At 45.2% G+C, this 27,990-nt stretch overlaps 6 protein-coding genes across 6 annotated transcripts; 2 read left to right on the top strand and 4 right to left on the bottom strand.

Moving 5' to 3' along the window:
* Positions 1–63: 63 nt before the first annotated feature.
* PFICI_04541 (uncharacterized protein) lies at positions 64–1,124 on the top strand (the record flags this gene model as incomplete). Its single annotated transcript, XM_007833122.1, has 2 exons — positions 64–130; positions 250–1,124. The coding sequence occupies 2 exons, from the start codon at positions 64–66 to the stop codon at positions 1,122–1,124; spliced, it is 942 nt and encodes a 313-aa protein (XP_007831313.1).
* A 2,094-nt stretch (positions 1,125–3,218) lies between these two features.
* PFICI_04540 (uncharacterized protein) lies at positions 3,219–4,508 on the top strand (the record flags this gene model as incomplete). The annotated part of the gene is made up of 1 exon (XM_007833121.1): positions 3,219–4,508. One exon carries the CDS (start codon positions 3,219–3,221, stop codon positions 4,506–4,508), a length of 1,290 nt encoding a protein of 429 aa, XP_007831312.1.
* A 1,328-nt stretch (positions 4,509–5,836) lies between these two features.
* Positions 5,837–7,131, bottom strand: PFICI_04539 (pectin lyase E; the record flags this gene model as incomplete). Its single annotated transcript, XM_007833120.1, has 3 exons — positions 5,837–6,293; positions 6,349–6,467; positions 6,529–7,131. 3 exons carry the CDS (start codon positions 7,129–7,131, stop codon positions 5,837–5,839), a joined length of 1,179 nt encoding a protein of 392 aa, XP_007831311.1.
* Positions 7,132–8,352: 1,221 nt separating this feature from the next.
* On the bottom strand, positions 8,353–9,551 carry PFICI_04538 (uncharacterized protein; the record flags this gene model as incomplete). Its single annotated transcript, XM_007833119.1, has 3 exons — positions 8,353–8,746; positions 8,833–8,915; positions 9,018–9,551. The coding sequence occupies 3 exons, from the start codon at positions 9,549–9,551 to the stop codon at positions 8,353–8,355; spliced, it is 1,011 nt and encodes a 336-aa protein (XP_007831310.1).
* Positions 9,552–12,516: 2,965 nt separating this feature from the next.
* Positions 12,517–14,847, bottom strand: PFICI_04537 (uncharacterized protein; the record flags this gene model as incomplete). Its single annotated transcript, XM_007833118.1, has 3 exons — positions 12,517–12,778; positions 12,906–14,362; positions 14,428–14,847. 3 exons carry the CDS (start codon positions 14,845–14,847, stop codon positions 12,517–12,519), a joined length of 2,139 nt encoding a protein of 712 aa, XP_007831309.1.
* Positions 14,848–19,350: 4,503 nt separating this feature from the next.
* Positions 19,351–20,725, bottom strand: PFICI_04536 (uncharacterized protein; the record flags this gene model as incomplete). Its single annotated transcript, XM_007833117.1, has 3 exons — positions 19,351–19,692; positions 19,744–20,209; positions 20,334–20,725. The coding sequence occupies 3 exons, from the start codon at positions 20,723–20,725 to the stop codon at positions 19,351–19,353; spliced, it is 1,200 nt and encodes a 399-aa protein (XP_007831308.1).
* Between the last annotated feature and the right edge of the window lie 7,265 nt (positions 20,726–27,990).

The raw sequence follows: 27,990 nt of genomic DNA, 5'->3' as shown, positions 1-27,990 counted from the left end.
AGATACTATTCCCACTGCTTGTCCCATTGAGCTGCTCCGTGCTCTTGTTTTGATCTTGGAAACATGCCCGAGTTTTATCCTGTTCAGAGTTCTTTCAAGGCTTTGAGAAACAAGGTCGTGGTTTTGACAGGTACGTAATCTAAATGACCGATAACCATTTTGCAATCATATTACTTGGATTCCGTTCTTTTTTTTTTTTTTTTTTTTTTGGCTTTGGAAATTCTAAATTCTAAAAAATTGGTTTTCTAGGCGGCGCCAATGGAATAGGCGAGTACGTTGTGGAGACACTATACCGCGCGGGCGCACACGTAGTATTTGGAGACATTGACGTGACTGCGTGCCAGTCTGTCGTCGACCGACTCTGCTCCAAAAACTCATCGTCCGCCACCTTGTCGTTTGTTTGTACCGATGTCCGCAAATATCAGGACAATATTGCGTTGTTTCGCTTTGCCTATGAAAAGCATGGCCGGATTGATCATGCCCTCTCCGTCGCTGGTGTGACGGAGAAGCCGGACCAGAATTGGTTCGACCCTAAGCTGGACTTGTCATCTATAACGACTGCTCCTTCGACAGATATGGTTGATGTCAATTTGACGGGTGTTTTATATTTCACGCGTGTCGCGGCGGTGTACTTGCGCCAAGGAAACGAAGACCGCACCGAAGATAAATCAATCTGCATTCTTGGTTCTGTAGCATCTTTCAAAGAGCAGGGTGGTCTTTTCGTCTATCAACCCACCAAGCATGGCGTATTAGGTCTTGTCCGTTCGACGAGAAAATTCTTCGACAAGGTCCATGGCATCAGGATCAATACCGTCTGCCCGTCCTTGACCAGAACGAGAATGTCGACGCCCGTGATCCGCATATGGGATGAACAGGGCGTGCGGCCGAATGACCCCCAGGCAGTGGCTGACTACGTTGTCACCTTGACGAGCATTGCCAACGATCCCTACGTGGGCAGTGTTACGGGACTGGCTGTGTTTGTGGAGGGGAACAAGGGCTGGGAGATTGAAAAGGACCTGGACAAATGTGATGTTGCTTGGCTCGGCCAAGAGATGAGCACAAATGCGGCAAAGATCGAGGCAGCTTTGGCGTCAGGGACGGCCTGGAGTAATCCTAAACTCTAGGAAATGCACCTTGTACTATAAGGATGGAGGACAAGACAGTATGAAGTTTATTTACCTGATATGATTTGAATTCAAGCAAAGTGAAAAGTACAATAAGTTCGGGGGTTGAAGAAAGCCCGGCGTATGAGCATATCGATCAATGTGTAGCAATGTGCTTGGACATGATATTTTCCGTTTATGTAGATCGTATAGGTACGTCCGGGCATTTCTCCATCTACTCCTTTGATCCTTTGACTGTGTGGACTTCATGACCTACCTACCTACTCACCCAGGGAAGCATGCAGCGATTTGTGAATGACTTGTATAAGGCCTGGAAAATCAGCTGACATTCGTTTCCTGAAATCTATCAAACAACCTTCAGCCACTTGCCACGCCACCAATTGGACCATGTTCTACTATTCACCATGACTAATTTCGAAACAACAGGAGCCATGTACCAAAGTCTCGGTTAGGCGAGAAGGTTACCTGGTTTTGAGATTGAAAGGCTTGAGCGCTGAAATTTAGCGATCATGTTTCTTGCTCTCACAGACAGACTACTCTTATTTAATAGACTGATGAAGGGGCCATCGGCATATGCGTCCGTGCAAGACATGGTTATGGTTATGGGTGCGAAGGGGGGGAAAGCTTGGCGGGTCATCCCTTGAAGCAACGGCGCTGTGGTTGCTCAATATAGACAAGAGTCCAAGCAGGTCCAATGCCGGCAGAGGCGACGATATTGCGGGTCTACCGACTATATACAGTAGTATCCATGATGGGTGAAGAGTGACATTGTTGCGGGTAATGGGCTTGTCTAGAATCTTAATTCGACTGAGACGTCGCAGCGAGATGAACCAAGCATTCAGCTATAAGCAATATCCATGAGTATAATACAGCCTCATGACTAGGAGGCTTATTATTCCAATTCCCAGGAATATCCAAGCTGAAGAAATGACCTCTTTGCACACAATGGTCAATGTCTGTCACGTCTGTTTCGTTTACGCGTTTACGAAGTAGTAGTTGCTCATTTCACAATGATCGGGTGTAGGTATTCGAGATCCTCACCTTAGCGCAAATCCAGGAAAGCTCCGAGCGCAGAGACCACGACCATTTGAGTACCGGCGCTTGTGGCGCGACGAACATTGACAGAAAGTCATATGTTTCCACCTAATCCAGTATATCAGATGCCATCGTCGGATGGTATATAACCGAACAAGCAACTCCTGCTTTTGCGAACAGATGCAGATCGACGCACGTGTGCCCGCACAGAGCAAGAGGTCAAGCTTATGATCGTCTTGTGCGTGAACTGCTGTTCCTCCTCGTGGGTCCAAGATGTCGGTAATGCATCAGATCGCTGTCAAAATGTCCCCCAGCGCAAAAAGCAGGGGGTACTGTTAAACCCCGTAATCGCCCACTCTCCTGCCCAAAGCCCCCCAACCTGTACTGGAGTGGCCTTGAGTGGACGTCACTCAGTGCATCGGCCTGAACTCTACACTTGCTCCGTACCTTCTCCAGGTGAGATCTGCCACCCTGCCTCCTTCCTATTGGCAGGTCAGTCTGCGACACCTCGCGTTTTGGTGCTTGTTGGCCCTGCATCAGCATCGGTGTCAAGCCTCGAGATGCCAACTCTAACCTAAATATTCTCTCGTCAATCCCGGCAATGCATGCATCTGATTATCTCCTTCTTTCCTCAATCGAAACTTTTCTTTTGCTGACATGAACAAACACACCGCCTTCTTCTAGAAGCTTATATATAAACATTCCCAATGTAACATATTATTTCCAAAACGAAACAACAGAGAGCTCACCTCGCCGCGATTCTCAATGTCCTCTGGGACGACTGAAGAAGAGCGACCAGTCGCACCGTCATCATAAACGTCCAAGCCAGTCTTTTGTGGCAGCACAGTGCATCTCATCCTGGCTGGAGAGCTTTGGCTGGCTGGAACTGGACCAAAGAGCTGGGGAATCCCCCGCGCGCCTTACAGTGGCCCCGTAAACGGTCAACCGCCAGAACAGTTCATTCAGTACCCCGTTTCGGCATAAGCGACCCGTTATTTTAAGGCCTGAAAGCCCGCGACTGCCGGTAGTCCTGATTAGTTGGCTACCATCTAATTTGCGATGCCAGCCTACCTCTGCCACGGTTTCCGCTGGCACCGAAAGAGCATCCGCTACTTTGTAGTGATCCAAGACGTCGACGATGCCGCGCCCGAGTGGATCGTCGCGCCCAAGAGCGCCGAGGCCATCCTGCAGTCGCTCTACGGCCTCTACGACTTCATCCCGCCATGTCCTGGGTCTCGCGCTGCCGACTCGCTGAGGACTTCCTCCGGTGGTCCCAACCCGGACATGTACAAATTCAGCCTCGACAACAGCAGCAGCGACGAGGACAAGCGCGGGCGTCGCGAGGAGGAGTTCCTGCAAAGGAAGAGAAGCCTGAGCGCCACGCGCCAGCGCAGCATGTCGACAAGCCGATTGCGAAAGTCTGGCAAGCGCCCCGAGACATTACCAGTGCCTCCACGACCCATGCTGGCGCCGCCGCCGCTATTTTCGCCGATTCCGCCCGAGGCCGAGAGGAATGGCCCTTTCAACAAGTGGTCCTCCATCAAGATGCTCGAGGAATACGATCCCTCCAACGAGCTCATCCTGAACGGGCCGTGGGCCTACCTATCCGACTATACTGTCCGAGTAGATACGTCTGTGTCTGTACTCGATGAGATCAGGAAATACGAGAGCAATATGAGAACGGAGAAATTCAAGGCCATGAGCGGACCAAGTGACGAGACTGGCCGAAAGATCAACACACTTGGCGATAGAAATGCAGGGTGGCTCGAGAAGCTCAGAGACCAACTACAGAGGGAAGAGCCGATCAAGTGGTATGTGGTCATGTGCGGCGACGAAGAGCGCAACTTTCCGATGGGCGACAAGGAGAACCGTCCTAATGGTATCACGAATGATGTCATTCCCGAGGATGAAGTGGAATTTCGTCTGCCCGAATTCGACAACTACAGGTACGATCGCAAGTCGGCTGTCGTCCAGCCACTTCGACTGCGGAGACTGCTTGATTCACCTCCACCGCCACCTACGCCTCAGATCTTTGAGCAGTTTCAGCGGACAGGACTCAATGGCAGTTTGTCCCAACCACGGGTTGTGCCACGCCCTCAGACTCAGCCTCAACCAGAGCTTCCACAGCTAAGGAAACCTTCTGCAGAAAAACCGCCAATAGTGCCACTCAGGCGAAGCCCGGAGAGGAATACCCTCGGATATACTCCACCGCCAGATCCTCTCGCAAATCTTCGAGATATTGGTTCACGGAAAACGGCGGCTCCGTTCGAGACGCGTCCTGGTTCTCGAAAAAGTACGATCAACTTGAAGAGGATATTCTCCAAAAAGCAAGTTGAGAATTTCATCTGAGAATGCCTCGTTGTTCTTTGGGTAGTCAAAGAGCCTTGAGGGTCAAGATGACCGTTCGTCGTCGTCATCCGTGCCCGTCGATTTCCAAGAGGTTGGATCTTCTAAGACAACCACACCTCTTATTGTATAAGCACTTCAAGGCAACAATGAAATGAAGAGGATGTTTACGAAACTCATGACATTGACGGCCGAACCAAACTGGAAGATTGGCATACACATTTACTTTTGGAGTTATCATGCAAGCTCATTCAAGGATTTTCACAGAGCTGGGAAACGCATCTTGCAACAGCAAGCAGAGATAGATCTCGACCTGCATCAACAGGTCATGAACTAATGCATAATACTGTATAGTACGGCCCGAACAGCATGCATTGGCCACGGCGTATTGAGCTTTGTATTTTATTTCAATAAAAGATTATCATGTCGAATCAACATGGCTGATATGTCGCTCTTTCAAGTGCTCCTCCAGTTTGATCTCCCCCAAAGTGAGCGCCACCATGTATCCCCACCTCGTATCGGTGCAACGCTCACCACCGGTCCAACCGGTGAACTCGGAGCTTACTGCATTCCCCAGCAAGGTAAGATTGGTGCCTACTGCCCCAGGCCTCGGCTGACGGAAGATACATCAATAGCTTCATTAACCGAGGCCGCCACGATCCAATTGTTGCGAGAATCAAGTTGTTTAAAAGAAGTCAAGTGTCAGTCAGCTGAGCACTCGGTAAGAAAGAATCGTTGCGGGGCTCTCAGCCTGTATGTAAGGTTTTTCGCAAACTTCACTGCATCGGGTTTAGAGTTGTTCTTTTGCAGGCGGATTCTCTCAACAATATCTGAAGATAGGTACTCTGTAAATGTCTACATCTCCATCCAAGAAATCAGCCCCCAAGTACATGGAACAAAGAGCATGATCGCGCATATGCTGGAGCTTGTGGCTTAGTTACAGGGATAAATAACATTTCTATGTATTTTATTCTTATGGCAGTCAATTAATGGTTTGATTAATATAACAAATAATAACAATGTTACAGACTACGTCAACTAATGACCCTCGGCATGATTGTTTTTTTAAGAAACACTCAACTAGCAATATTCACTCTTCAAGAGTGGGAAATTCTGGCGAATAATATGTACTGTTCGTTATCTGCTTTCAATTGACCGCTTGCATCTCGTACACAACTGTGAAAGCCTGGCTATATTCACAAGTTTTGTAGACTATTCCTAAGCAGCTTGCAACTAGGTCAACCCCATCATTATGGGCAAAGCAAGTGGCAATAAATAATTACACAAAGGGACACTATCCTTGAGAGAATGATACAGAAAGACTACAAGTCTTATAGCGTGTTTCCAGCTGATGAAGGGACAGTGCTCTGAATAGATGAAACCGATGCGGAAGCCGGGACAGTCTTGCCAGAGAACATGCTCAAGAAACCAGTGTCGCTGCTGCTAAAGGCGCCCGAGTTGGACAGAGTATTGGGAACACAGTTACGGCCAAGGTACGCTGCGCACTTGGATACATCGCCGGCGTTGGAAGTGAATAACTGGCCGGCAAAGGAAGAGTCCAAGACAGTGGGGATTTCGACAATGTAATTGCCCTCGTAGAGGCCGTAGCCGGTGGACGTGGTCCCCTCGAGCGCGTGGCCAGAGTTGGAGGACCACACGTTGTTGATGGCGTGGAACAGAGTGGTGCCGGATAGAGCTGGCGTGCGGCCCGAAGTGTAGTAGACGTAGTTTCCTGTTGCAGGGTAAACGTTGGCAAAGTATAGAAGAGCAAATATAGAGACACGGACACTTGCGGTAGAATGTTATCTCATCATTTTCCCCAACCAATTCCAGACCCCAGTACGTGTGGCCGTCACATGTAGCCGAGTTGGTTGTCTGGCCGTTGAGAAAACTGTTTGAGATGGTGGTCGAGGTGCTGGCGTCGTATCCAAAACTATAATGCTGACGGCCGGTAAGTGAAGTCTGAAAATCAATTTCAGCATATCTTTAATCATCTTTATTCTCGATTCGGTACAGGACTTACGGTGACGTGGTCGATCCAAATATTCGAGGTTCCCGCGAGAACGAAAGCATCACCTCCCCAGACGTATTGGGGGTTCAAGTTGGTAATGGCAATGTTCTGGATAATGATGTTGTCCACATTTACAAGTCGCAGACCTTTTCCATTGAGGGTTGCACCATTCTTGCCCACTAGAGTCTTGTTGGATTGTACGTTGATGCCCCTGAAACCAGCCGTGTCAATGGTTACAGTATACGTCGCAGTTGTACCACAGCCGCTGACGGTGTCGAGCAGAGCCTGTCCGCCGTTTGATGGGGTGCAAGAGTAGGCGTTGCAAGCAGTGTAGGATGAGGTGCCCTCGGATCCGACAAAGTCATACTCGCCAGATATGACAATGACCTGTGGATCACTCGATTCGAGATAATCCTTCAGCTCATCGATGGTGCTTGGATATACTGGATCAACATCACCACCACCCGTAGCGGCGGAGGCGAATCCCATTGGTGTACCACTAACAACTGAAGAAATGGCTCGCTTTATGGAGGACGCTCCTTCTACCGGAATGGCGGTAGCATGGCGCTGGAACGCTACGAGTGCCAAAATAGCAAGGGAGTGATAAGCCTTCATGTTGGATCAGTGGGAGAACTGAATGAATGAATGTGGAAGTGCGAAAAGGAGTGTATTGGTCATTGAATGGCAAGGCCATAGCCCAAATCCTTTCCTTCTCTCGCTATTTCTATTCATTCCTAACGCCTTTACAGAACTCGACTGGACGTCAAGCAAAAGGGGCGAGGCCTTGACTGTCGTTTGGTCGCGTTGCATGTTTCCATTACATTGCTGACATGGAAATAGCCATGCCCTTTTCCATCGGGACAACTCCCGGCGAGAGCTAGACTCATTCTTGGTAAACACTTCGCAAAGACGGTCCAGAAATAAAGAAACGTTTCCGGTCATACTACAAGAAATATTCGGATACCTGGTCGTTATTCAGGAACCGAAGTCTAGCGATTCGTAAAGATGCAGTGTCTCCTGAGGCAGTGCAACTCTAACAGCGGAATGAGAAAAAAGAAATATATACTCGGTGTGTTAATTAGCAACTTGAGTCTCCGTCATCTTGTGGAGAAGTTGTTCATGCCAGGGCCGTGGATTCGGGAAAATGACTAAATTGCCGTTTTTGTTCATACTTAGACGACTAAATTTCCAGTCTTGTCCTAGCTCTATAGGAAAGGAGACTTGGTCTCGCAAGATGGGGTGACGGACCCTGCGCTAATGGCCGTCTCAAGTAAACAGTCCGACACTATTTTCGCTATAGTTGTGTTTGTCTTTCTAACTCCCTCCTAAAGCTTGGGCAAGATGCCATCAGTGTGACAATATTTGATTGCCGTGTCAATCGAGTTGACGGTTGAGCTGGAACCGTTGAATCCGACAAGATACCAGGTTCTGTCAATTTTATGGGTAGTCGCATTAATCGTTGGACCGGTTGGATGTCTTGTACCTTTTTGTGTGAGCTGAACTATACTGTATTGTATCATGGTATAATGAGCTGCAGGAGGAAGAGAATAGCACATGTATGCATCCGAGCGCCGGCTTTGATTATCGCACCTCGAGATCAATGGTTTCGGTTCTTAAGACGAATCATGTCAAATATAATAATAGGGTCGATGGAAAACAAAATACTCAAAATATAGTGTTTGTACCGTACACAATGCATGATAGTCCTTATAAACAAGAATATTTACACAACTAAATCCAAGCCAATAACATCTAAAAGTATACACAAGAAATAAAAACCACAATTTGACCAATCCAAACAACCACATCTTTTTTTTTCTTCGAAATGATCCTCCCTTATTGGTACACAATGACGACAGAGTCGCTTGTGGTTGAAGAAGCTGTCAGAGCAGTTCCGTCCGAGTCCTGAATATCCAGCAACTGACTATCGGCAGGTGAGACGCTGCCGCCCTTGCTCGTGCCCGCGGCATCGCTAAAGGTAACGGTGCCAAAATCCGCGAGCCCATTCTCACTGCCGTCGACGACCAAGTCCTCCATGATCCACTCAATGGCGGCGCCGCACAGCGCGGCGCTCGAGTCCGTGACCGTCTTGGTGAAGGAGTTGCCGGTGGACTTGTTTTCCATGACGATGCTGCCCGAGGTGTAGTCGCCGGATGAGGTTAGGTTGACCGTGATGATGTCGCCGGCCGCAATATCTCCCAAGTCTATGGCCACTGTATCCTCTGGGTACCTGGTGAACACATTTAATGTAAGTCATTACTGAAAGAAATGGGACAGGAAGTCACAGAGTAAAATATGACCAGAATTTATACTTACCACTCATACCACGCGTAAAAAGAAGTGCCCTGAGAATCGATGGTAGCGTCTACGCCAGCCTGCCACAGGCCGCCATCGCAGTTCTGTACAAGTTTCCCACAATTAGACAAAGAGCACCAGATATGAGCTCCATATTTTGGACGGGGGAAAAAGGATCTCGGGGAGGAGAGGGGGGAAAAGCTTACATATCCGTCCATGCCAATCCAGACACTAGCAGTGTGCTCAGTAGCAGAGGTTTGTCCCGAGGAAGGAATCGCAGGATCCGGCACGGCAAACGAGGCCGAAACGCCCGTCATGTCGCTGCCGGTAACAACCGCGCCGGCCCAAGACTCATTGTACTCGACATCGGAACTGGCATGCACCACGGCCGTCGCGGAAGAGGACGACGCGGATGCCCGAGTGGCAGTGGCAGATGGCACCGACAACGCAGCAGCAGCCAATGAAGACGACGACAACGACGAGGGGACAACAGAAGAAGAAGAAGAAGACGGAAGGAAGCCAGAAGGAAAGACTAGAGTGGGGGAAGCGGCGGCGGACGAACGAGACAAGGATGCGCTCGACGAGGCATGGTGATGATGGCCCTGCTTGTGGCTTTTTGCGGCCCTGCGGGAATCGAGTCGAGCTCTGGTGTTTGATCTTGGTGCTAAGCCAGAGCCCGGAGCTGGAGCAGCCAGTGCCGCGGCAAACAGAGCGTTTAGAACCGTGATGGAAAGCTTCATGTCGAAGAAACGAAATCAAGCGTGATTTATAGAATGAGTGAATAGTACAACAAATGGGAAGCCGGCTTCAAATGAATGTGTAGTATATTTGAGAGAATAATAAGACAAATCCACAATCCTGCACGATACTCATTGAATCACTTTGATGGCTATCAGGTAGCAATGTACGCCTTTTATTATGAATTTCTTCCAAGTTATCATCGGATTAGTCGGCCTGGATCACAGCTTCAAGTTCGTATTCTTAATTATTTACAAACATGCTAATATTGTAGAAATCTTACAAATTTGTACGTGAAATTTCAAAGAAAACCACTTTGCTTATGATATACAGTCAGACCTCATCATCGCTGCTTATCGCAAGTCGAATATATAAAATGAAGGGCTTGGCGTGGGGTCGGGTAATAGTGGGCATCGCATGACTCCACACTGGCTAGAACTCAACAGTGTTCGAAATCGGCACTTGATGTTATTCTATGTCGCTCGTTTACAGGAGACAAGGGTATATAAGCGAAGGTATAGTGTTTCAAACTAGTCCCACATTGCAGCCGATTGAAAAGGCTAATCGTCAGTTCCTCTTGAACAGCCGCATTCCACCTGGTCCAGAACAGGGGCAACACAAATCTCAAATCGGTACTGCACAGGCAGATCCATTGGTGGGAAGTGACTCATGTCCTTGATGCAGCAACAGAAACCTGCTATTCGCCACACACTTGGTAGTGATGCGCCACAGGTAGTCCGTGTAGTGTGGCACCTTTCGGGTGACATAACGAGAAGGGGTATCTAAGTTTGTTTAACCACAAATATTTTTATAGCTTTAGACCTCTTTAATTTTATTCTTTATCTTGGATATTGGTAATATGAGTCGGGGAAGTCTCAATCTGGAGGAATTGGCCCAGGCTTGCGGTAAGGAAAAGGTTTCGTTCGTCATGGCATGCAGCAAGCACAGCTTTGCGCTTGTCTATTTGTCTTGTACTCTCTACATGACATGTCTTTGGCCCGAAAGGGAAGCAAAAAGAAAAAAGAAAAATATTAAAAAAAAAAAGAACCTACCGCCATTGACGTGTGTAACTTGCATCGATACAGAATCGTACACGTTGTCAAGAGGCGTCGCGTTGTGCAGGTAATTAATTTGATCGAGTGCCATGCAACCCGTCATATAGTATGTATTACACACATCTGAGACTTTTCCACCAGGAAGGGGAGAGGGGGTCCGCGAGAGAAATTTGACCCATATATGCACATCATCTATTCTATCTTTGGAGAAATGCAGGTACTTTGTGTACAACCCTCCAAAACGAGGCTAAGCGATTGGTCAGGAACAAGGTGGCATTGTTTGTGACTGGTATCTCTAGATGTGAAAAATGGCAATAGTGGGAGAATCATCTTGATTATGAAACTCACGATCTCTGCTAGCTATGGCAATCTGATATTGGGTCTCCCCTCCCTTCCCTGTCCCAAAACGAAGCCTTGGAAAATGCAACAAGAATGAAGTGTATGCAAAAGAAGAGGTATATATGTACAAAATCATGCGCGTCGTCAGACTACATATCATAAGACCGGCTCACTAATCCCCCACCAATGGACGCTTCTCTTGTGTGTGCGCAGGGGAAATGAGAAGAAAAAAAGTCTTTGTCGTCATCATTGTCGTGAATCGACATCTTGAGAATGGAGGAAGAAAAAAGTGCTTTGAAATGAAAAATAACTCGGCCAGCATCGTTGCTATTCCTGATAGCATGGGTGCCTGGCTGTAAATTCCGGATCTCTTTTCCAACCGCGACATAGAAAAGCCCACATGTGTACTTCTTAGATGGAAGAGTAAGAAAGAAACCCAAACCAAGAAACCTCGAGTGCAGAAAGCTGTGCAAAATGCGTCTCTGGATGAGAGAGATAGCATAACCAGATAATTGTATAATAGAGAAGACGGATTGTTGAATCTGGGCAAGTGTGCAGTCACGGATCTTTTTCCAGACCCATGTCTGTTCTTGCTGGGTTCGGGTAAATGGCAGGTATGTATATCGTAGATAGGTTGGGGGTAGCGGGGCACTGAAGTATGTATATGAGGATACAACCAAAGGACCTGTGTAGAGAGAGAGGAAAAGAGAGAAAGAGAGACACTCCAAGTAGGTAATCTAAGTCCCTGGGTACCTAGGTATGTGCCACCTCTGCGACCCGAACAAGCCAATTTCCGACCGGGCGCATCGTGAGGGAAATTGAGTTGTCAGATTGAAATGCCGTACATGTCCCCTTTGGCTCACTGGCTGGGCTCTGATTGGCGGACGAGGTTCTCGCGGCAATGCGGTCCGAAACTCCTCCAAGACCCCTCCAGCGAATCCCACCAACCACTGGCCCGCAATCAGCAGTCAGGTGCTGGGTGCCCATAGAAAGCGTTGTAACCTCCGGGGAAAGCAATGTAGAAGGTCGCCTGTCAGCCGCTGGTCCTCAGAGGGTCGTCGTCAGCCCATTACGCTTTGTTTGAAAGGTTCAATACCTCTCTCAGACTTGAAATGAAATGATGCAGTCAGGTCGGCCGCGAGAGTGGTGCAAGTAAAACTTGGCGCGAGGCTGAATTGGAGGGCATGGTCAAGGTCCTTGAAATGGGGTGGCGCATCAAGAGGGAGGCCGGATCGGTATAGTCGGCAGCGCACATTTTCGGATCCCGATGCGTATCATGTCTTGTATGGTGGTAGGCGTATTGAAGATGGGAGCATGTGTCCTTTTTTTTTTTTTTTTTGTGGCTGGCCGGACATGCTTACTTGATATACGGAATAGTCAAATACGGTAGTTGTGCCGATAGTGTTGCACAAAACTGTCGCTTATAGACCACGACACGCATGACTGATGCTGAACTCGCCCATTGCGGTTTTCGTTGTCGTGCGAGAGAACCAAAATAGAGTCGCTGTTGCTACTTCGTATCCAGCCGAGCCACATGTACAGTTGCAGTCCCGTTCTCTCGGCACTAGATCCGTCAGCCGTTGAGGAATGTTCGCCGTCGGACCTCGGCCTCCTTGATGATCTCGGCAGCAAGACTCAAGCTCGGTGCAAGCACGGACATTCGCTCAATATCCATAATCACGTCGTTGATGATCTGGTCAATGACCTCACGATGCGGCACCAGCGTTAAGAGGATACTTGATAGCGAAGGCGACATGGTGGCACCCATTACAAGGAGGGTTTGTGAGACGATGGACAGAGCCCCTTGCCACAAGTAAGGCATATGTCCGGCAACACTACAGAGCCAAATGGTTAGATTTTGGTGTGTGGGGTAAAGGTTGGGGTGGCCGTCCATACGGGCAGAAGCCGAGCCAACTTGCGATTGGCTATAGGTTCATGGGTAGGTAGTGTAATATGACTTACTGTGCTCCAATATGCTCCAATTGCCGAATTGAGGCTTCTAGACACTTGTGGCAGTTGTCCCGAACCGCGGGGTCCAAAACGGCCTGCTCATTGTCCAACACCGCCAAGATGTAGGGCCTGTAGATGATGGTACGGCAGGCAAAAAATCGGAGACGCAGGACAGTTTGCACCGGATCTGCCAGCGGCGCTCGCGTAAAGGGAAATTGCAGGGCCGAGGGCAGGCTTTCGTACCATTGAGTCAGCTGAAAGTCCAGCTCGGCCACTACCGGCTCCAGGCTTGTTGTCGATGCCATCGAGTCCTTGGAGTAAATGAGTTGACTGACGCGGTTCAGGAGTCGTCGCAATGCAATTTCGGCCAAAAAGTACCAGAGATCATCCCGGCCTACCGCTTCCGACTCTTCGCCTTGAAACCCACCGGGCAGCCCGACGTGCTCTTCTAGTTGTACGACTCCCGAGTGTGGAAGGTCGAGTTCTGCTAGCAAATCGCTTTCAAATAGCAACGCGTTCCAGTAGATTCGCTCCGAAAGCTCTCTCTGGTCCTCGGGTATCCTTGTGGGCGTCATGAGAAGAAGTTGTAGTTTGCTGCTTGTCGTGCATAGTAGATTCCACGCCTCGAGGGGTCTCACCAGATAGAAAAGGTAAGCAGCCGCAAGCAGATGGCACTGGGCTGCCAAGACACTGTTTGAAGTCATCATCCCCGGTAGCAAAGACCAAGCAGCTGTGAAATACTGAAGGCCAGGTGGATCTTCCTGGGGAACGATGCGAGATATGCTGCCCCTCAGACTAGCCTGTCCGAGGGCAAGTACCAAGAGAACAATGCAGCTCTCGGGTCCTTCTCTGAATCCATTGGATAGAGCACTTCTGTAATGACTTCTCCATGTGTAAGGGTTTACACAAGCGTACCACACGTTGACGCGGTCAAAGTAAGCCTCGATATACGCATGAGTATTGGAGAGGTCGACACAGGGCGTCTTGGCCAGAGAAGGGAGTGGTTCTCTTGCCATTTCTAGTTGAAGCAGAATCTGAGGATCATAGGGACGTTGTATAAGATCCCGTATGAGCGGCCATTGAAGGAGGTGGAGCGCTGCGTTCGTGTGCACCTTTGGCATGGTAGATATGCTGCTCGGTGGTTGAGCCGTCCAGGTACCAAGACCACCGCTAGGGATGATGGAGACAAAGTTTCCATTGGCATTAGCAAGAAGGTTGTCAGCGCTCAGAGCAGTGCCGTTGCTGATGGGCGGTGAGTTCTCGGAAATATGCATGCCGTTGGGGTTGTTGACGAGGCTCATTTGGAGCAGACTTTCGATGCGATTCAGCCGTTCCAGTATGAGTTTGTCACCAGCGTCCAGTTTGATGCCAGGCTCTCTATATATACACTCAGCGCCGAGCTCTGTGCAGAGTTTGCACTTTGGCTTTGTGCCATCGCATCGTGATTTGCGAGACCGACAGACCTCACACTACACAGACAGTCAGTGACGAGATTCATGGAAGGTTTCTGCATTCCAGAAGAGTAGCAACATACAGCTATTGTTGCTCTCCTACGAGGATAGTCTACTGTGGCGTCCGTGTTTCGTCGCTTTAGAGGGTTCATGTTCTCGTCGCTGGAAACCTTTTGAAGTTCAACGATCACTTGTTCCGGCCGTGCCTCAGAGGACTGAGACAAGTTCCGAGCTTTTTGCGCAGAACCCAAAATGCCATCTCTGCTAAAATTCGTCGTCCGTGCTGCCTTTGCTGAACTGGGTGATTTCAGGCTCGAGCCGTTGGTGTTGGCTATCGCTGACTGTGAGGGAATCTCAACGGTGAAGTTGTCCCGATTAGGTAACGGGAATATGCGACCCGAGCTGCTCGTCCCTCCCATGGACAAGGGCGAGTCGCCTGTCGACGATGGCGACATCCTGTTGTTCTGCAGGCTGAGCGCGGTCGACGAGGTGGCTGATGCCATGACCGAAGTCATGTGTGCTGTGGTTCCAAGAGTGCCCGTCTCCCACCGGATGACAGTAGCATCAGTTTCTTATACTGATGAAGAAGGAAAACAAAGAATCAAAAAAGTCAATCACCCATGACGCCACATGTAATCCGTATGGAGGAGAAGAAGCTCTGCACTGGGCGCAAGAGATGACGAGGAAAGGGCCATACAGGGAAGAAGGTGCCTGCAAGGCACGGCAGAAGACCGACTTGTTATTTAAAGGCAATTATGGGAAAGCCGGAGGATCTGGCTGTCCCATCGTCTCCTCCACGTCGCACCCATGCAGGGTGCAGAAGCGATGCATTGTACCCCAGTCTCCCCCATTAAACACCCCCGGCTTCCGCCAGTAGTAGTCCTAAGTAAAGAGTGTACCAACTATTCTACTTTCCTTAGGCTATACATTGGTAGCCCGGGAACGGGATTGGCGAGAGAGGGAGGAATCAGGCGAGATGACAAGACAGGTGAACCCTGAGGTCTTGAATATTCAGCGGTTCCCAGAAGTGAAAACAAACTATCCTGTATCGCTTCTCTTTCCTAGTGTGAACATTTCAATACAAGAGTACTCCAAGAGGCCTTGTGCAGAAGCTAGAAACTATTGTCACTGTACAAGGACACATCACGTTCGAGGGTTCAGCATTAAGGGTCGATCTTCTTAAAGGGTTCGAGTTCAATTTGCGGGGAAGCAGAAGCGAACGTGGTCAATCACTTGCCACGGATGGTCGAGGCTGCGTCCTCAGCCGATGGATGTGATCAGCGGCTGGAGTGGTTAGGTGTATGGGAAGCTGATATTGCCTGAAGGACTAGCGGGGCAGGGTCTTCCAACCAGGGGGGATGCCATGTGGTCTTTCATTGTGGTGCGAGCTATATTATATGGCGACGGTGGCTTTTTCAGAGAGAAGGATAAGAGAGAAAGGGAGGCTCATGGCTGTGATAATTCATGGCATCAGGTGAGTGAGTCAAAATTATACGGCAAAGCCCTGAATCGCCGAGAAGCCTACTTGGGTTGTTAATCCGACGGGTTCGTCCAACATGAGCGGCATGAATACAAGACTATAGCGTGTGTCGTGGTTAATGAGACCGTCATTTCGGCGGGACCAAGGCGGTTTCCCGCTTACCTTGGATTCGAAAAGGCTTGACCAGGGCCTGCAAAGAACTTCCATTGAAATTTGAGTAAATCTCTTGTTGGGCGCTGCTGCTGCAAAGTCGCACGCGATATCTTGTCTGCGTTAACCCGTCAGAAGGGCTGTAGGCGTTGGCGCTTCGCTACCACGCTCGCCACGCCTTCTCAGGCAACGAAATATCGCTTGTGGGAATGAAAGAAGGCGGGGGACTAGGTACCTAGCCTATGTCCCTAATGGATGCTGTCGACCCATTGACTGCAGGTCGATGTTCAGGTGATCTTAGACGACAGCACGCATGTGCATCCGAACTCCGAGGCACGCCAAGCCTGTCCAGGAAGCCCTTATTGCTCATCCAGCGCTTCTATGTAGTATGTACATTGCGCCTCGACTTTTCTTATAGTCTGGCTAATGTAGATGGACTGGGCTTGACTGGCTGGACTGGCGCAGGCGGGATATCCGCTTACAATGCGAGGATCTACCTCGAGTCGCCCAAGGAAGACAGGGTCTTGTTCATCTTACGTACCTAGGTTACCTACCTAGTATGTACGAGTTACCTATTGGCACCCTGTAGTGCCCAAGAACAAAGAAAAGTCACAGCCGTTATGACAGTTTTTTTGCAGCGCCATACATTAGTATCTCCGTTACCTACCGCCCACTACGTTTCTGTGCTACTAGCACTATTTCAAGGCCACTGGGGGTATATAACACAACAACCCCGCATTGAGCCTGGAAGAATTATAACAGCACACGCGCCTCTCAACTTTTGTTCTTTGACCATCTTCCTGGCAATGCATTTCGATTCTTCCACCCAGGGACCATTTCCAAGTACTAATCTGTCGGGAGAATCAAGATTCAAGTCTCTTACTCCACAAAGCAAGTCCCTGAAAAGAGAATTTCCAGAGTGGGTCTGGGGGCAGTTTTCCCGTCGACTCCTCCCACAATCCGAATATATCTGGGGGAAAACTGTGCCGGGGGGTTTGGACTTTGCCGACTGACCCCTCTGGAGGGAAGAACAAAAAAAAGGTCCAAGGGCCCCACTAGGTACTGGGCAAATGTGTGATCGACTGCAATTAGTTTGCAGATAATCACCCAGATTCTATAATGGTTCAGAGTCCCAATTGGACATGTCGTGTTCTGTCATGTAAGGCCATTGCAGCCTGCCTTGTATATCATGGCTGCCGTAGTTACAGCACTAAGACGCGTGGTTCAAGGGGGGCGTCTCTTGCAGAGCAGCAGCAGAGCAGTAGTAAAGAGGCGGTAGTACAGTACTTCTCGATCATCATTCCATTTTTTACATTACAATCGAGTTCGCCAAGACACGGCACGTTTGTCAGGGGTGTGTAGTATGCGGCAGGGGTTTCAAAACTGGATGTGGCTCTGCGCTCACCACACCTTGGAGAGGGATTGGAGAGGATTGGGAGCAAATTCCAGAAAATGGAGGTTGGAGTGCCATCGTTCCAAGCCAAGTGATCTGATCTACCAGCCTATCATGAGCATCCGTTGGTCCTGGGCGGTGGCCGTACATTGGGAGTGAGATGGCCATCCATTGACGGCCCGAATGGGCACAATATTTTCTAATGAACTGGTCAATCAGTTACCCATCTGTGTACAGACAACCCAGACGTAGTGTTCCTTGGCTATAAGCGCGAACCATACTCGGTGCCTGTTATTGTAGAGCGCATGAACAAGTTCTCCTCTGCCTGCTTCATGGATATTGCTTTAGTAACAAATCTATGGTTAATACAATCGAGCACTGCGTCGGCTTCTCATGGCGGCCGGATCCTTGAAGGAGATTATACGTTTCGGATGGCCAGTGGTAAACATTTCTAGCCAGCTGGCCCCAATGAAGAGCCAATACACTGAGTGTTTCGTTTCCATCTCGGTCCTGTCTGCGACAAAGCCTACCTACGTACATACCCATTGTGTCCAAAACTCATCACCATTGTCCTCGCTGGAACACGGCAGGGTTCCTGATAGATGGTAACTCTAATCATCAGTGCAATCCTTGAATAGGATCCAGTAATCTACCGAAACACCGGAAAGCGGGATCATATCCCTTGCTCATGAAGGAAATGAACGGCATGAACGCTTCGTTATGAGGCGAAGAATCTCTGTTTACAGTAAGCCGAGCAAAAATTTGACTTGGTTCTCATCTAACCAAACAATCATGCTACACAAGCATTCATCGTTCGACCCTCCCGTGAGTGCCGGCTGGGGCCCCCTCCCATCTATCTCGCATCTTGGGGGTGACGTACGCCCTCTCTTTTTGGTCCAGAATTCAGGGGTGGATTTTGTACAAGAATGCAGGACATGAACTTATTGCAGGTTTCTTTGCCAATATCGGCGGCGAAGCTCCGGGCAAAGCTTGTCCAGGTCCGCGCGAAAAGCGCACAATCTCTTCTCTTAGTGATGTCACCTCAGTCCCAGGAAAGCAAAAGTTTGACACCTACTTTCCTTGCAAGCATACTTGAGGGCAAGTCGTTCACTGCGCCCTATCTGGGGCCCCCTCAGTGCCGGCTTGTCGTTCCGGATACCAAGCATTTTGATTATAGATCGTTCGTTGCGAGATCCTGGTTTGTGAATGGGGAAGGCTTGGTCATGGACGGTCCGGAGCGAGATGGATTCGATTGGGTTGTGTAATATGGAAACTCTCCCTTTTTGACGCTGTCATGATTCCTGTTTTCTTCTCGTCTTCGAGTATAGTCGCACTAAGAAAGAAGGAAAGAAGCAAAAAAGGAATGATAAAATAGATTGCTGCAATTAATATCGTGCCTGCTTCGAATCATTGCCGCTAAAGACAAACCATTGTTGCTATTCTTGTCATATCAGCCAACCACCATCTCCCCAGGCGACAGAGACCCTTGGGCCAAACCTGCTGGCAGCCAAAACGCAAAAGGTAATACCGACACTCCGCCGGGGGGCGAGTCAAAAGCCACCGCGGACCATTTAATATAAGCCATCATCGCCAAGTGGCCAAACCCCGCAAAACGTCTTGTTATAATGTCGATGCTATGCTTGAATGTAACTCCAGCGTCATCAGCTGGACCAGAGCCTCAACAATGACAAATACTGACGAGTTGCCAGGTTTTCTTTCCTTCTTTTTCTTTTTTCTTTTTCTTTAACCTCTTACATATTGACGTCTCCCAAACGTAATTGTGTTTGCCCATTATGAGTAAATTAGATACGATTGGCATTGTATCGATCAAATGGTGCCTGAGTGACATTCACAATTGCAAAAGTCTACCGTCGGAAATCTGTAATTCAACATATCTATGTACGTTGGTCTGGGTTGAGATCATTCTCGTATACTGCTGCCATCATGAGACGGCCCTTTATTTTTTTCTATATACATGAACATTTACTCATCAAAAATGACCGTGGTAACTTCTCCTTCGACCAAAGCATTGGCGATGAAGCGCTTCAGTAATCCACTCTTGACGTCGCGGTCAATGAGAACCACACGACCGTCAGATTGAAGTCCGACAGCGATCAGGTTGCCAGCCTCGTTGATGGAAAACTGGCGCGGGATACGTCCGCCAGCTGGGTATTCCTGGACCAGTGTCAAGTTTCCCGAGCTGTGGTCAACCGAAAAGGAGATGAGGGCATCAGACACAATTTCGGTGCTGTTGCTGGGGTCAAAGTTGGGAATTGAAAAGGAGTTCTCCCCGCGGGATGATACAATGAGGAACTTCTCATCAGGCTTGCAAATTTATCAGTAATGGAACAAGTAATTTTTGAATGATGAACTCACCGATAGAGTGATCTCTGCAGCCGTGGTTCCGTTGGGTACTGAAGCTCCCTCACCGTGAGTGTTGATGGCAAACAACTCGGTAAAGGCCAATGAAGAGTCACTCTCGTACTCGACTTCGTAACCCGTTATGGTGTTGGCCAGCTCGCTTATGAGATACATGTAAGTAGTGTCCTCAGTGACCAAGAATGTAGCGTGTCTGGGACCGGACCCGGGTGCGGCCACAAGGGGTTCAATGGCAGTCCAGGTGAGGCTATCCTCGTCGACCTGGAAAATCCTGACAAGGTCCGCGCCAAGGTCTGGGACGAGGATGTACTCTCCCGTGGGGTCGAGTATAGCCTCGTGCGGGTGAGGAGCATCCTGTCGAGAGGCGTTTGGACCAGGCTCTGCCATCTCAAAGGTCTGGTTCTGGACCGCCTGCAACGCAGAGGGATCCGCTATAGAGAACGTGCTGAAGCTAGAACCGGAACTGTATACGCAGTCAGATATTGACATTCGTCCAAAAGTGGATTTTGTCTAGGCGCCAGACGCCATTTTGGGATATGCGTCCTCCTGCAGACTGGGGTAGGGACGGAATGTTGAAAACAACTTACTAGTGGGCGAGAGCTAAGCCATCTCCATCTTCTCCATAGATGACTGCGCTGACTGGGCCAGAGATGACACTGATCTGATCGAGCTGAACCAAAGTGCCGTCCTCGCTGGTCTGGAAAGACGAAAGGGACCCCAAAGGAGTGGACAGCCCCTCATCAGTGCAGTAGAGGATCGAGTTGGAGGTGTCCAGGGTCAGCCAAGAGGGACTGGATGCACAGCCGGTTGATGTCGAGATAGCCTCAAGAGAGGCAGACGAGTTGTAGCCGCTAGACAAGGTCAGGTTTAGCGTCGTGACGGTGCCGGCATACGATGCCACGTATAGGAGCGTAGCCACAGTCGGCGTCACAAGTGGCAGGGACACAAGTCCAGCCGCGCCCAAGTTTTTAGCCAACATGATTTTATGGTGGTGGGAGGAGATCCAGGTCCAGGCAAAGGAGAAGAGGTGGCTGCTAGAGATGAGGAGCAGAAACAACACCAGCACCGTGACGCCGGTACTCAGCATCAAGATAATAAATCTTTTTCCCGCAGCGGTGCCTTGACTCCATCCTGGACGATGCCCAGCCGCCACTATTACTCGTTCCCACTTTGACATTCCGACTTCGCGGTGAGATAGACAGACTAGACAGTAGTTTTCGCGGCGTAATAAAGTCAATGTCCCGCTGAAGATCAATTCGATTCCCTGATTAGGAAATCAGCTACCACGCGATGGGACTTTAGCCGGAACCAGAGTAGACCCCTGGTTCTGCAGTACTCGTTACCGTGGTGTAGGTAGGTACTGTATGTACCTACACAACACACACACACACACATTTACACCACTGAAGGCAAAAGGAATGCGGAGGCGTCCTGCCAGGCACTCGCTTTATCTGGCTTGGGCCCCCAGTGAGTCGTCTGTCGTCCCTCGCATGAGTGCTGTCGGCTCTTGGGCGTGGTGGAGGGGTGTAACGCGGTACGACGAGAGATTGTCCAGGACTACCTGGAGGGGTTGATTCTTATTCCCGCGGACTGATTCTCATAATGACCAAGCAGGTACTGGAGCATTGAATATATGTACTGTACTCCGCATTCGGTCAGATATGGAGAAGAGATAAAAAAGAACATGGGACGGACGGACAGTCGAAATGTATGGAGAGAAAGAGGGGGACGAGGGGGAGTGTGGGGAAATTGGTGGTGGAGAGTCCGGAGTAGCGAGACTCCACAGCCAGGGTCAGGATTGGGGTTTCTCTTTTCAAATGCTCAAAGTCGCTTTGATTTTCCAAGGTGAAATGTCGCCTTGGCGGAAAATCTGGTTCGCGGCAATCCCCCAGCAGCTAGTGGGTTGCACATCAGGTAGTAATTGTCTCCCTTATTAATCTATTTCAACCCAATCGCGTCAAGAACTTGAGGGCCCATCTCGTCAAGCTCTCACGCACCTCCTCCAGGGGGTGGTGGCCGCAGCCCCAAGTCCAGTGCCAAGTGCTAGTAGCAACGTTGATGAGCCTGCACGAGACTTTGACGATCAGCCCATAAAAAGTCGACATCTTCCCCGTCATCTGCAGGACAAACTAGATCACGGGTCTCCCTTCTCCAGTGACGTGCAGGATATACTGGCCACGCCGAGCTCACGCGAAACGGTTTGAAGGGGGTGTTTAAATGGGCGTCCGGCAAGTCCTCCGGTGGACTATATGCACGCATATACTGGTGTAACCAAAGAGAAGAAAAAGAAAAGTGGACTCAACATCTACCATAGGCCGTACCCGTTATATAGCCTCAGTGGTTATGCTATAGCTCAACGGCACGGGCTAGAGATTGCACTGTACCCAACTCAGCTGGTTCGTGTTCCAGATCAGGCTGCCCGCGTTGGCTTCTTCGAGTATGTACCTTGACCTTTTGTCAACCAGCGTCTTTTTACGCTGTCGTCGTCATCTGCATTTCGCTTCCAACGAAAAATGTGGTCAGACTGTGCTTTGACGCTGTATATCTACTTTCCCATGGTTATGTCCCTAGTAGAATGCATCGTGAGAGCTAACCGTGAGATAGTTCATTTTCCTGTCCTGGAAAAGCGAACTCCCTGATCTAGACATGAAGAAGTTACAATGAGTCGTCCATGACTCTCATTTGGTGTGCCTTATTACGAGATAGAGCCGAATACGTGCCGCTGCCAAAGCCACGAACGACGTTACTGCGGTAGTGCTCCGGCTTTATTTATCACGACCCACTAGAGTCCACGCAAAGCCTAGACTTGTATGAGAAGCTCATGTTGATGCTTGCCTGTGAGTTTCCTGAACAGCTCACTTGATGACGAAGACTCCATCATAGACTACTCATGATGAAGATTGTTGATATCCACACACGTGCCTAGAGCATTGCCGGTATCGCAGATATCGATTCCATATGCTATACGATACCATTGTAGCACTAGAAATATATTGTTGATATATCAGGCCCGAATGCAAGCGCTATGTAGGGGAAGCTGGATAGATATACTCGCCATGGTGGACTCTATAACACTACACCCGGCATGATAATACTTCGATGAGAACATTCTAAGCCGCTACCTTTTGAATCATGCGTGTAACAGCTCCATGTTCGAGGTTAGCGCTAGGTCCGATGGACCTGAGGTGGAAGCCGATTATTTTTTCTTTTCTTTTTTCACAGGAATGGTGTATTTAGCCGGTTGTCATACTGCTGGCAAGGTTAGGTAGACAAGACACTCACAAAGATGTATCTTTGTTTCATTACGAACGTCATATGCCCTATTTGGTGACTGACTGTTATTCAATTGATTAAACATGGCGAAAAAGGTGGTGTTTGTATCCAAGAGCACATCCGGTACAGACCTTCTTACAACGGGACCGACAACAAATTCTAGGTTGTGGCAACAATATATTGGAGGTCCGTTGCGGTGTTCAGAGTTTGTAGCATAATCATAAGTACTACATGCTCCTCCTTCTCCCGAACCAAGAATTGAGTAAAACATCATTAATAGGTTCGATGTACATGTTCTTTCACATCAGACAAGTTTGACGGGCGGAGATGGATCGCTCGGCGATTACTCAAAGCCAGAGATGAAACCCATCTAAAAAATCGAAATCATATATTGGCGGAGGGCGCTGGGGCCTGCTGGTGCCCATGGTCAACAAAGGATCGTAAAAGAGTCCAGAAACGGCTATAGCCGGGTGCCTACGGCTTTATTACCGTAGGTGGCTATATAAACGGGAAATTAGCAGTTTTTAGGCTTATAAATAGTTATTATATCGCATTTTTTTAATTAATTCCCTTTTTGCTATTGTTTTATATAATTTTATAATTTCGTAAACTTTATAAATTATTTATATAATAGTATTACTCCGACGTTAAAGAGTTTTCCATACCTTTAGCACCTAATAAGTGTTAAAGCAAATAGCATAATAGCAGATTTTGCAATAAACTAAAATCCGGTATAAAAATAAAACCTAATTAATAATAATACTCCCGCAAAGCCTATTACCGCTAAACCTAATAATAAAGCTAATATTAAATAGCCCGATAAAAATATGTTCTAAGGTATGATTAGTGGATCATATAACTTAGGCACAGGGAAGCGTTCTTTATAATTCGTAAAATCAGGCCGTAGGAGTAGTTATAAGGCTGTATAACTGATTTATTAAAGCTTAAAGAAAGAATAACTAACTACGGAGGAATAACTACCTTTTATACCCATAAAATCAACCAATAAGAACATTCTGGAATATATTACTAATAAACTGGATTTATAATCAAGTTAATTAGTGTTGCACGGATGTTAATACAGCATCGTATAGTGCATAAAATTAGCTTTATAACGCATATCATATCGTTATAACAGCTATAAAACCCATCGAGATATCGTTAAATAACGATATATGGGAAATCAGTGGAACTTACCCTGTACTGACCTACAGTTAGTACAGCACCACTTACAGCCACTGTTCACAGTGCTGTACAGTTAACAAGTCATTATAGTTGACTGTTGTGGCCACTATGGCCACTGGAACCCACTGGAATCCAGTGGAACGTTCCACTAGATCCAGCCCCACTAAGTGTGGCCAATGCACCTGGCCACAGTGGCCTTAGGTTATAGGGTAACCTATACTATAGAAATCTATAGATTTCGATGGTTTCTTCGATTATAAATTAACCTTATTACTAATTAACTTAATTATAAATCTAATTTATTAGTAATATATTCCAGAATATTCTTATTAGTTGATTTTATAGGTATAAAAGGTAGTTATTCCTCCGTAGTTAGTTATTCTTTTTTTAAGCTTTAATAAATCAGTTATATAGCCTTATAACTATTTTTACGGCCTGATTTTACGAATTATATAAACGCTTCCCTGTGCCTAAATTTATGATCTACCAATCATACTTTAGAACAAATTATAATATTTATCGGTAGCTATAAAAAATGCTTATATATAAATAAAAAGCATTAACGCTATTTTTTTATATATAAAAATAATTATAATAAAGCTTAATTCGAATTTTATCGATAAGCATAAAAGCAAAATCGGGAATAAAAAAAAGCGCCGTAATAATAATAATAACGGCAATAGCAATAAAAATGCTAATTCCTATAATACCAATAATAATAACAATAATAACGGCAAAAATAACGGCAAAAGTAATAAAAAAAAGCGTAAGCCCAAATTTAACAAAAAAAAAAGCCCTTCTTACTACAATTATAACGAATATAAGCATATCGCCAAAAATTATCCTAAGCTAAAAAAAAACGAAAAAATAATAACGCGAATAATATAACGTTAAAAAGATTACAAAATAATAATAAACCAGTCCTAAAATTAAAAGACTACGATAAAAAATCCGGCTATAATATAGCCGCTATTATAAAACGAAATAATATATAAATTTAAATATAAATATAATAAAAATATAACTAATTTTTAATTAATAAAAATTTGCAATTAAAAAATAATAATTCCCCTTAATTATTTAATAATAACGGTAAAAATATTATAATATTACTTATTACCTTTAATAATAATATAAGCGTAATTTATAACTTTTTGCTTAGTTTTTTAATTTCCTTTTTCGATTTTAGCATTTACGTAAATTTAATATATTATATAAAAGGTATTAAACGCCTATTATTATTTAATACTAAATTAAATATTAATATTACCCTTAACGCGAATAACTTTAAAAAAGGTATCGTAATAAACCTTACGCGGAAAAAATTTAAAATTAATATAAATAAAAAACTAATTTATACCTAATAAATCGGACTTAATAAAAAATTCCTAATAAAGGCAAAAAAAAAAATCGTAAATATATTAAAAACCTTTTATATTAAAAACTTCCCCGTAAAAATTATATTAGGCGAACGCTAATATTTAATAAAAAGTTTTATTTACAAAAATAGCTTAATAAATAAAAACGGTAAAATAATAATTTTTTTTAATATTTTTAAGCGTAACTTTTATTTATAACGGTTCGGAAAACTAAAACTTTAAATACGTTTAATATTCTAAAGTATGATTGGTGGATCATAAACTTAGGCACAGGGAAGCGTTTATATAATTCGTAAAATCAGGCCGTAAAAGGTAATTATAGGGCTATATAACTGATTTATTAAAGCTTAAGGAAAAAATAACTAATTACGAAGGAATAACTATTTTTTATACTTATAAAATTAATTAATAAAAATATTTTAGAATATATTATTAATAAATTAGATTTATAATTAAATTAATTAGTAATAAGGTTAATTTATAATCGAAGAAATTATCGAAATTTATAGATTTTTATAATATAGGTTACCCTATAACTTAGGGCCATTATAGCTAGGTATATTAGCTATACTTAATAGGGCTAGATTTAGTAAAACGTTTTATTAAATTCTAATAGGTTTTAATAGCTATAATAGCTATAATAATTAATTATAATAATTTATTAATTATATAGCATTATAAATAATAGCTATAAATAATATTATATTAACTATAGGTTAATATAAGGTAAATTTTATTAATTTCCTATATATTATTATTTAACGATATTTCGATAAATTTTATAGCTATTATAACGATATAATATGCGTTATAAAGCTAATTTTATATATTATATAATGTTATATTAATATTCGTATAATATTCCTTTTATTAAATAATATCGGTTAAATTTAATAATTTAATAAATTTTTAAAATTTATTTTTAGGAAATAGTTTTATAAGGCCGTTTATTAGTATATTATTAATTAAAATATATTCGATTCGAATATTTTTATTTTTAATTTTTTATCGTACGTAAAAATACCGTATAGCCGTATATTTAATACGTTAATAATATTCCGGATTATATACTAAATTTATAGCCCCCGTATTATCCTTTTTAATTAATACGGTATTTATATTAATTCCGATTTCCGTAAAAAAGATTTTTTAATTATATTGCTTTACGGGTAGCCTGCTTTAATTTATTAAATTCGGCTTCGGTAGTTAATAAAAAAATCGTAAATTACCGTTTCGATTTTTAATTTATTGGCCTGTTATTTAAAATAAATAAATAACCGGACGTTAATTTACGGGTTTTATAATTATTAATAAAATCGGTATTAGAATAATTTATTAATTTGGGTTTTATTTTCCCGTTAAAGGTAATTCTAAAATAGTAATAGGATTTTAAATAATTAAATACTTTTTTTACCCTTTTTATCGTAATTTTCGATAGGTTTTGCATATATTTAGCTAAATATGCTATAGGGTAAGCTAGGTCGGGCTTAATTTAAATTATAATATATATTAATCTATTTAATAAATGCTAATATAAATAAATAAAATTTTTTAAAGCCGGTTTTTCGTTATTTTTATTTTTTAACGTATATAACGATTTTGGGAATCTAAGGCTAAGTGGTATATTAGCCGGTTTTATATCGGAAAATCCGTTAATTTTTAGTAATTTTTTAAGGTAAATTGCTTGGTTTATACGAATTATTTTATTTTCTCGATTTTTTTTAATTTATATACCGAAAAAATAAGAGATTAGTCCTAGATTTTTTATTTCGAATTTTTTCGAAATATTCTGTTTTAATTAGTTAATTTTATATAAATTAAGACTAAAAATTAGGAAATTATTTATGTAAGTTATAATAAAAATATTGGATTTTTTATTATAATAAGCTGATTCGTTTAAAATAAATGGATTAAATCCAAGCTTTTTTAGGCTGTTTTTTAGCGTAATTTGCTATTGGCGTAAATTTTATTTAAGACCGTATAAAGCCTTTTTAAGCTGGATTACCTAGGAGTCTTTTTTGTTAATTTTTTATCCGAAATTATTTAAATCCGGGTTTTCGGATAAGAATTCGGATAATCCGTTTATAGGGGTAATATATACTTTTTCGTATAATTCCCCGTTTAGGAAGGCACCGATTATATCGATTTATTCGATTTCCCAATCGTAATAGGCTGCTAGGGCTAATAAAAGCCTTTAGGTAATAGATTTTGTTTTGTAACGGGATATTCATTTTATATACTTATAGTTTTTAAAGGGATCTTTAAATTAAACTAGTTAAGCTTTATAGGAGCTTTTGGATGGGTATATAAATACGACCTACCTTTTATTTTATTTATATAAAAGCAGATTATTTTTAATTATTTATTTATACCTATATACCGCTTTTATTAGGTAATATCGAAACCT

This window comes from Pestalotiopsis fici (genome assembly GCF_000516985.1).
Source record: "Pestalotiopsis fici W106-1 unplaced genomic scaffold PFICI_Scf_3, whole genome shotgun sequence".
NCBI classification, from domain to species: Eukaryota; Fungi; Ascomycota; class Sordariomycetes; order Amphisphaeriales; family Sporocadaceae; genus Pestalotiopsis; species Pestalotiopsis fici.
Note: the sequence above shows the minus strand (reverse complement) of the source record. Positions and strands in the feature narration are given on the sequence as shown.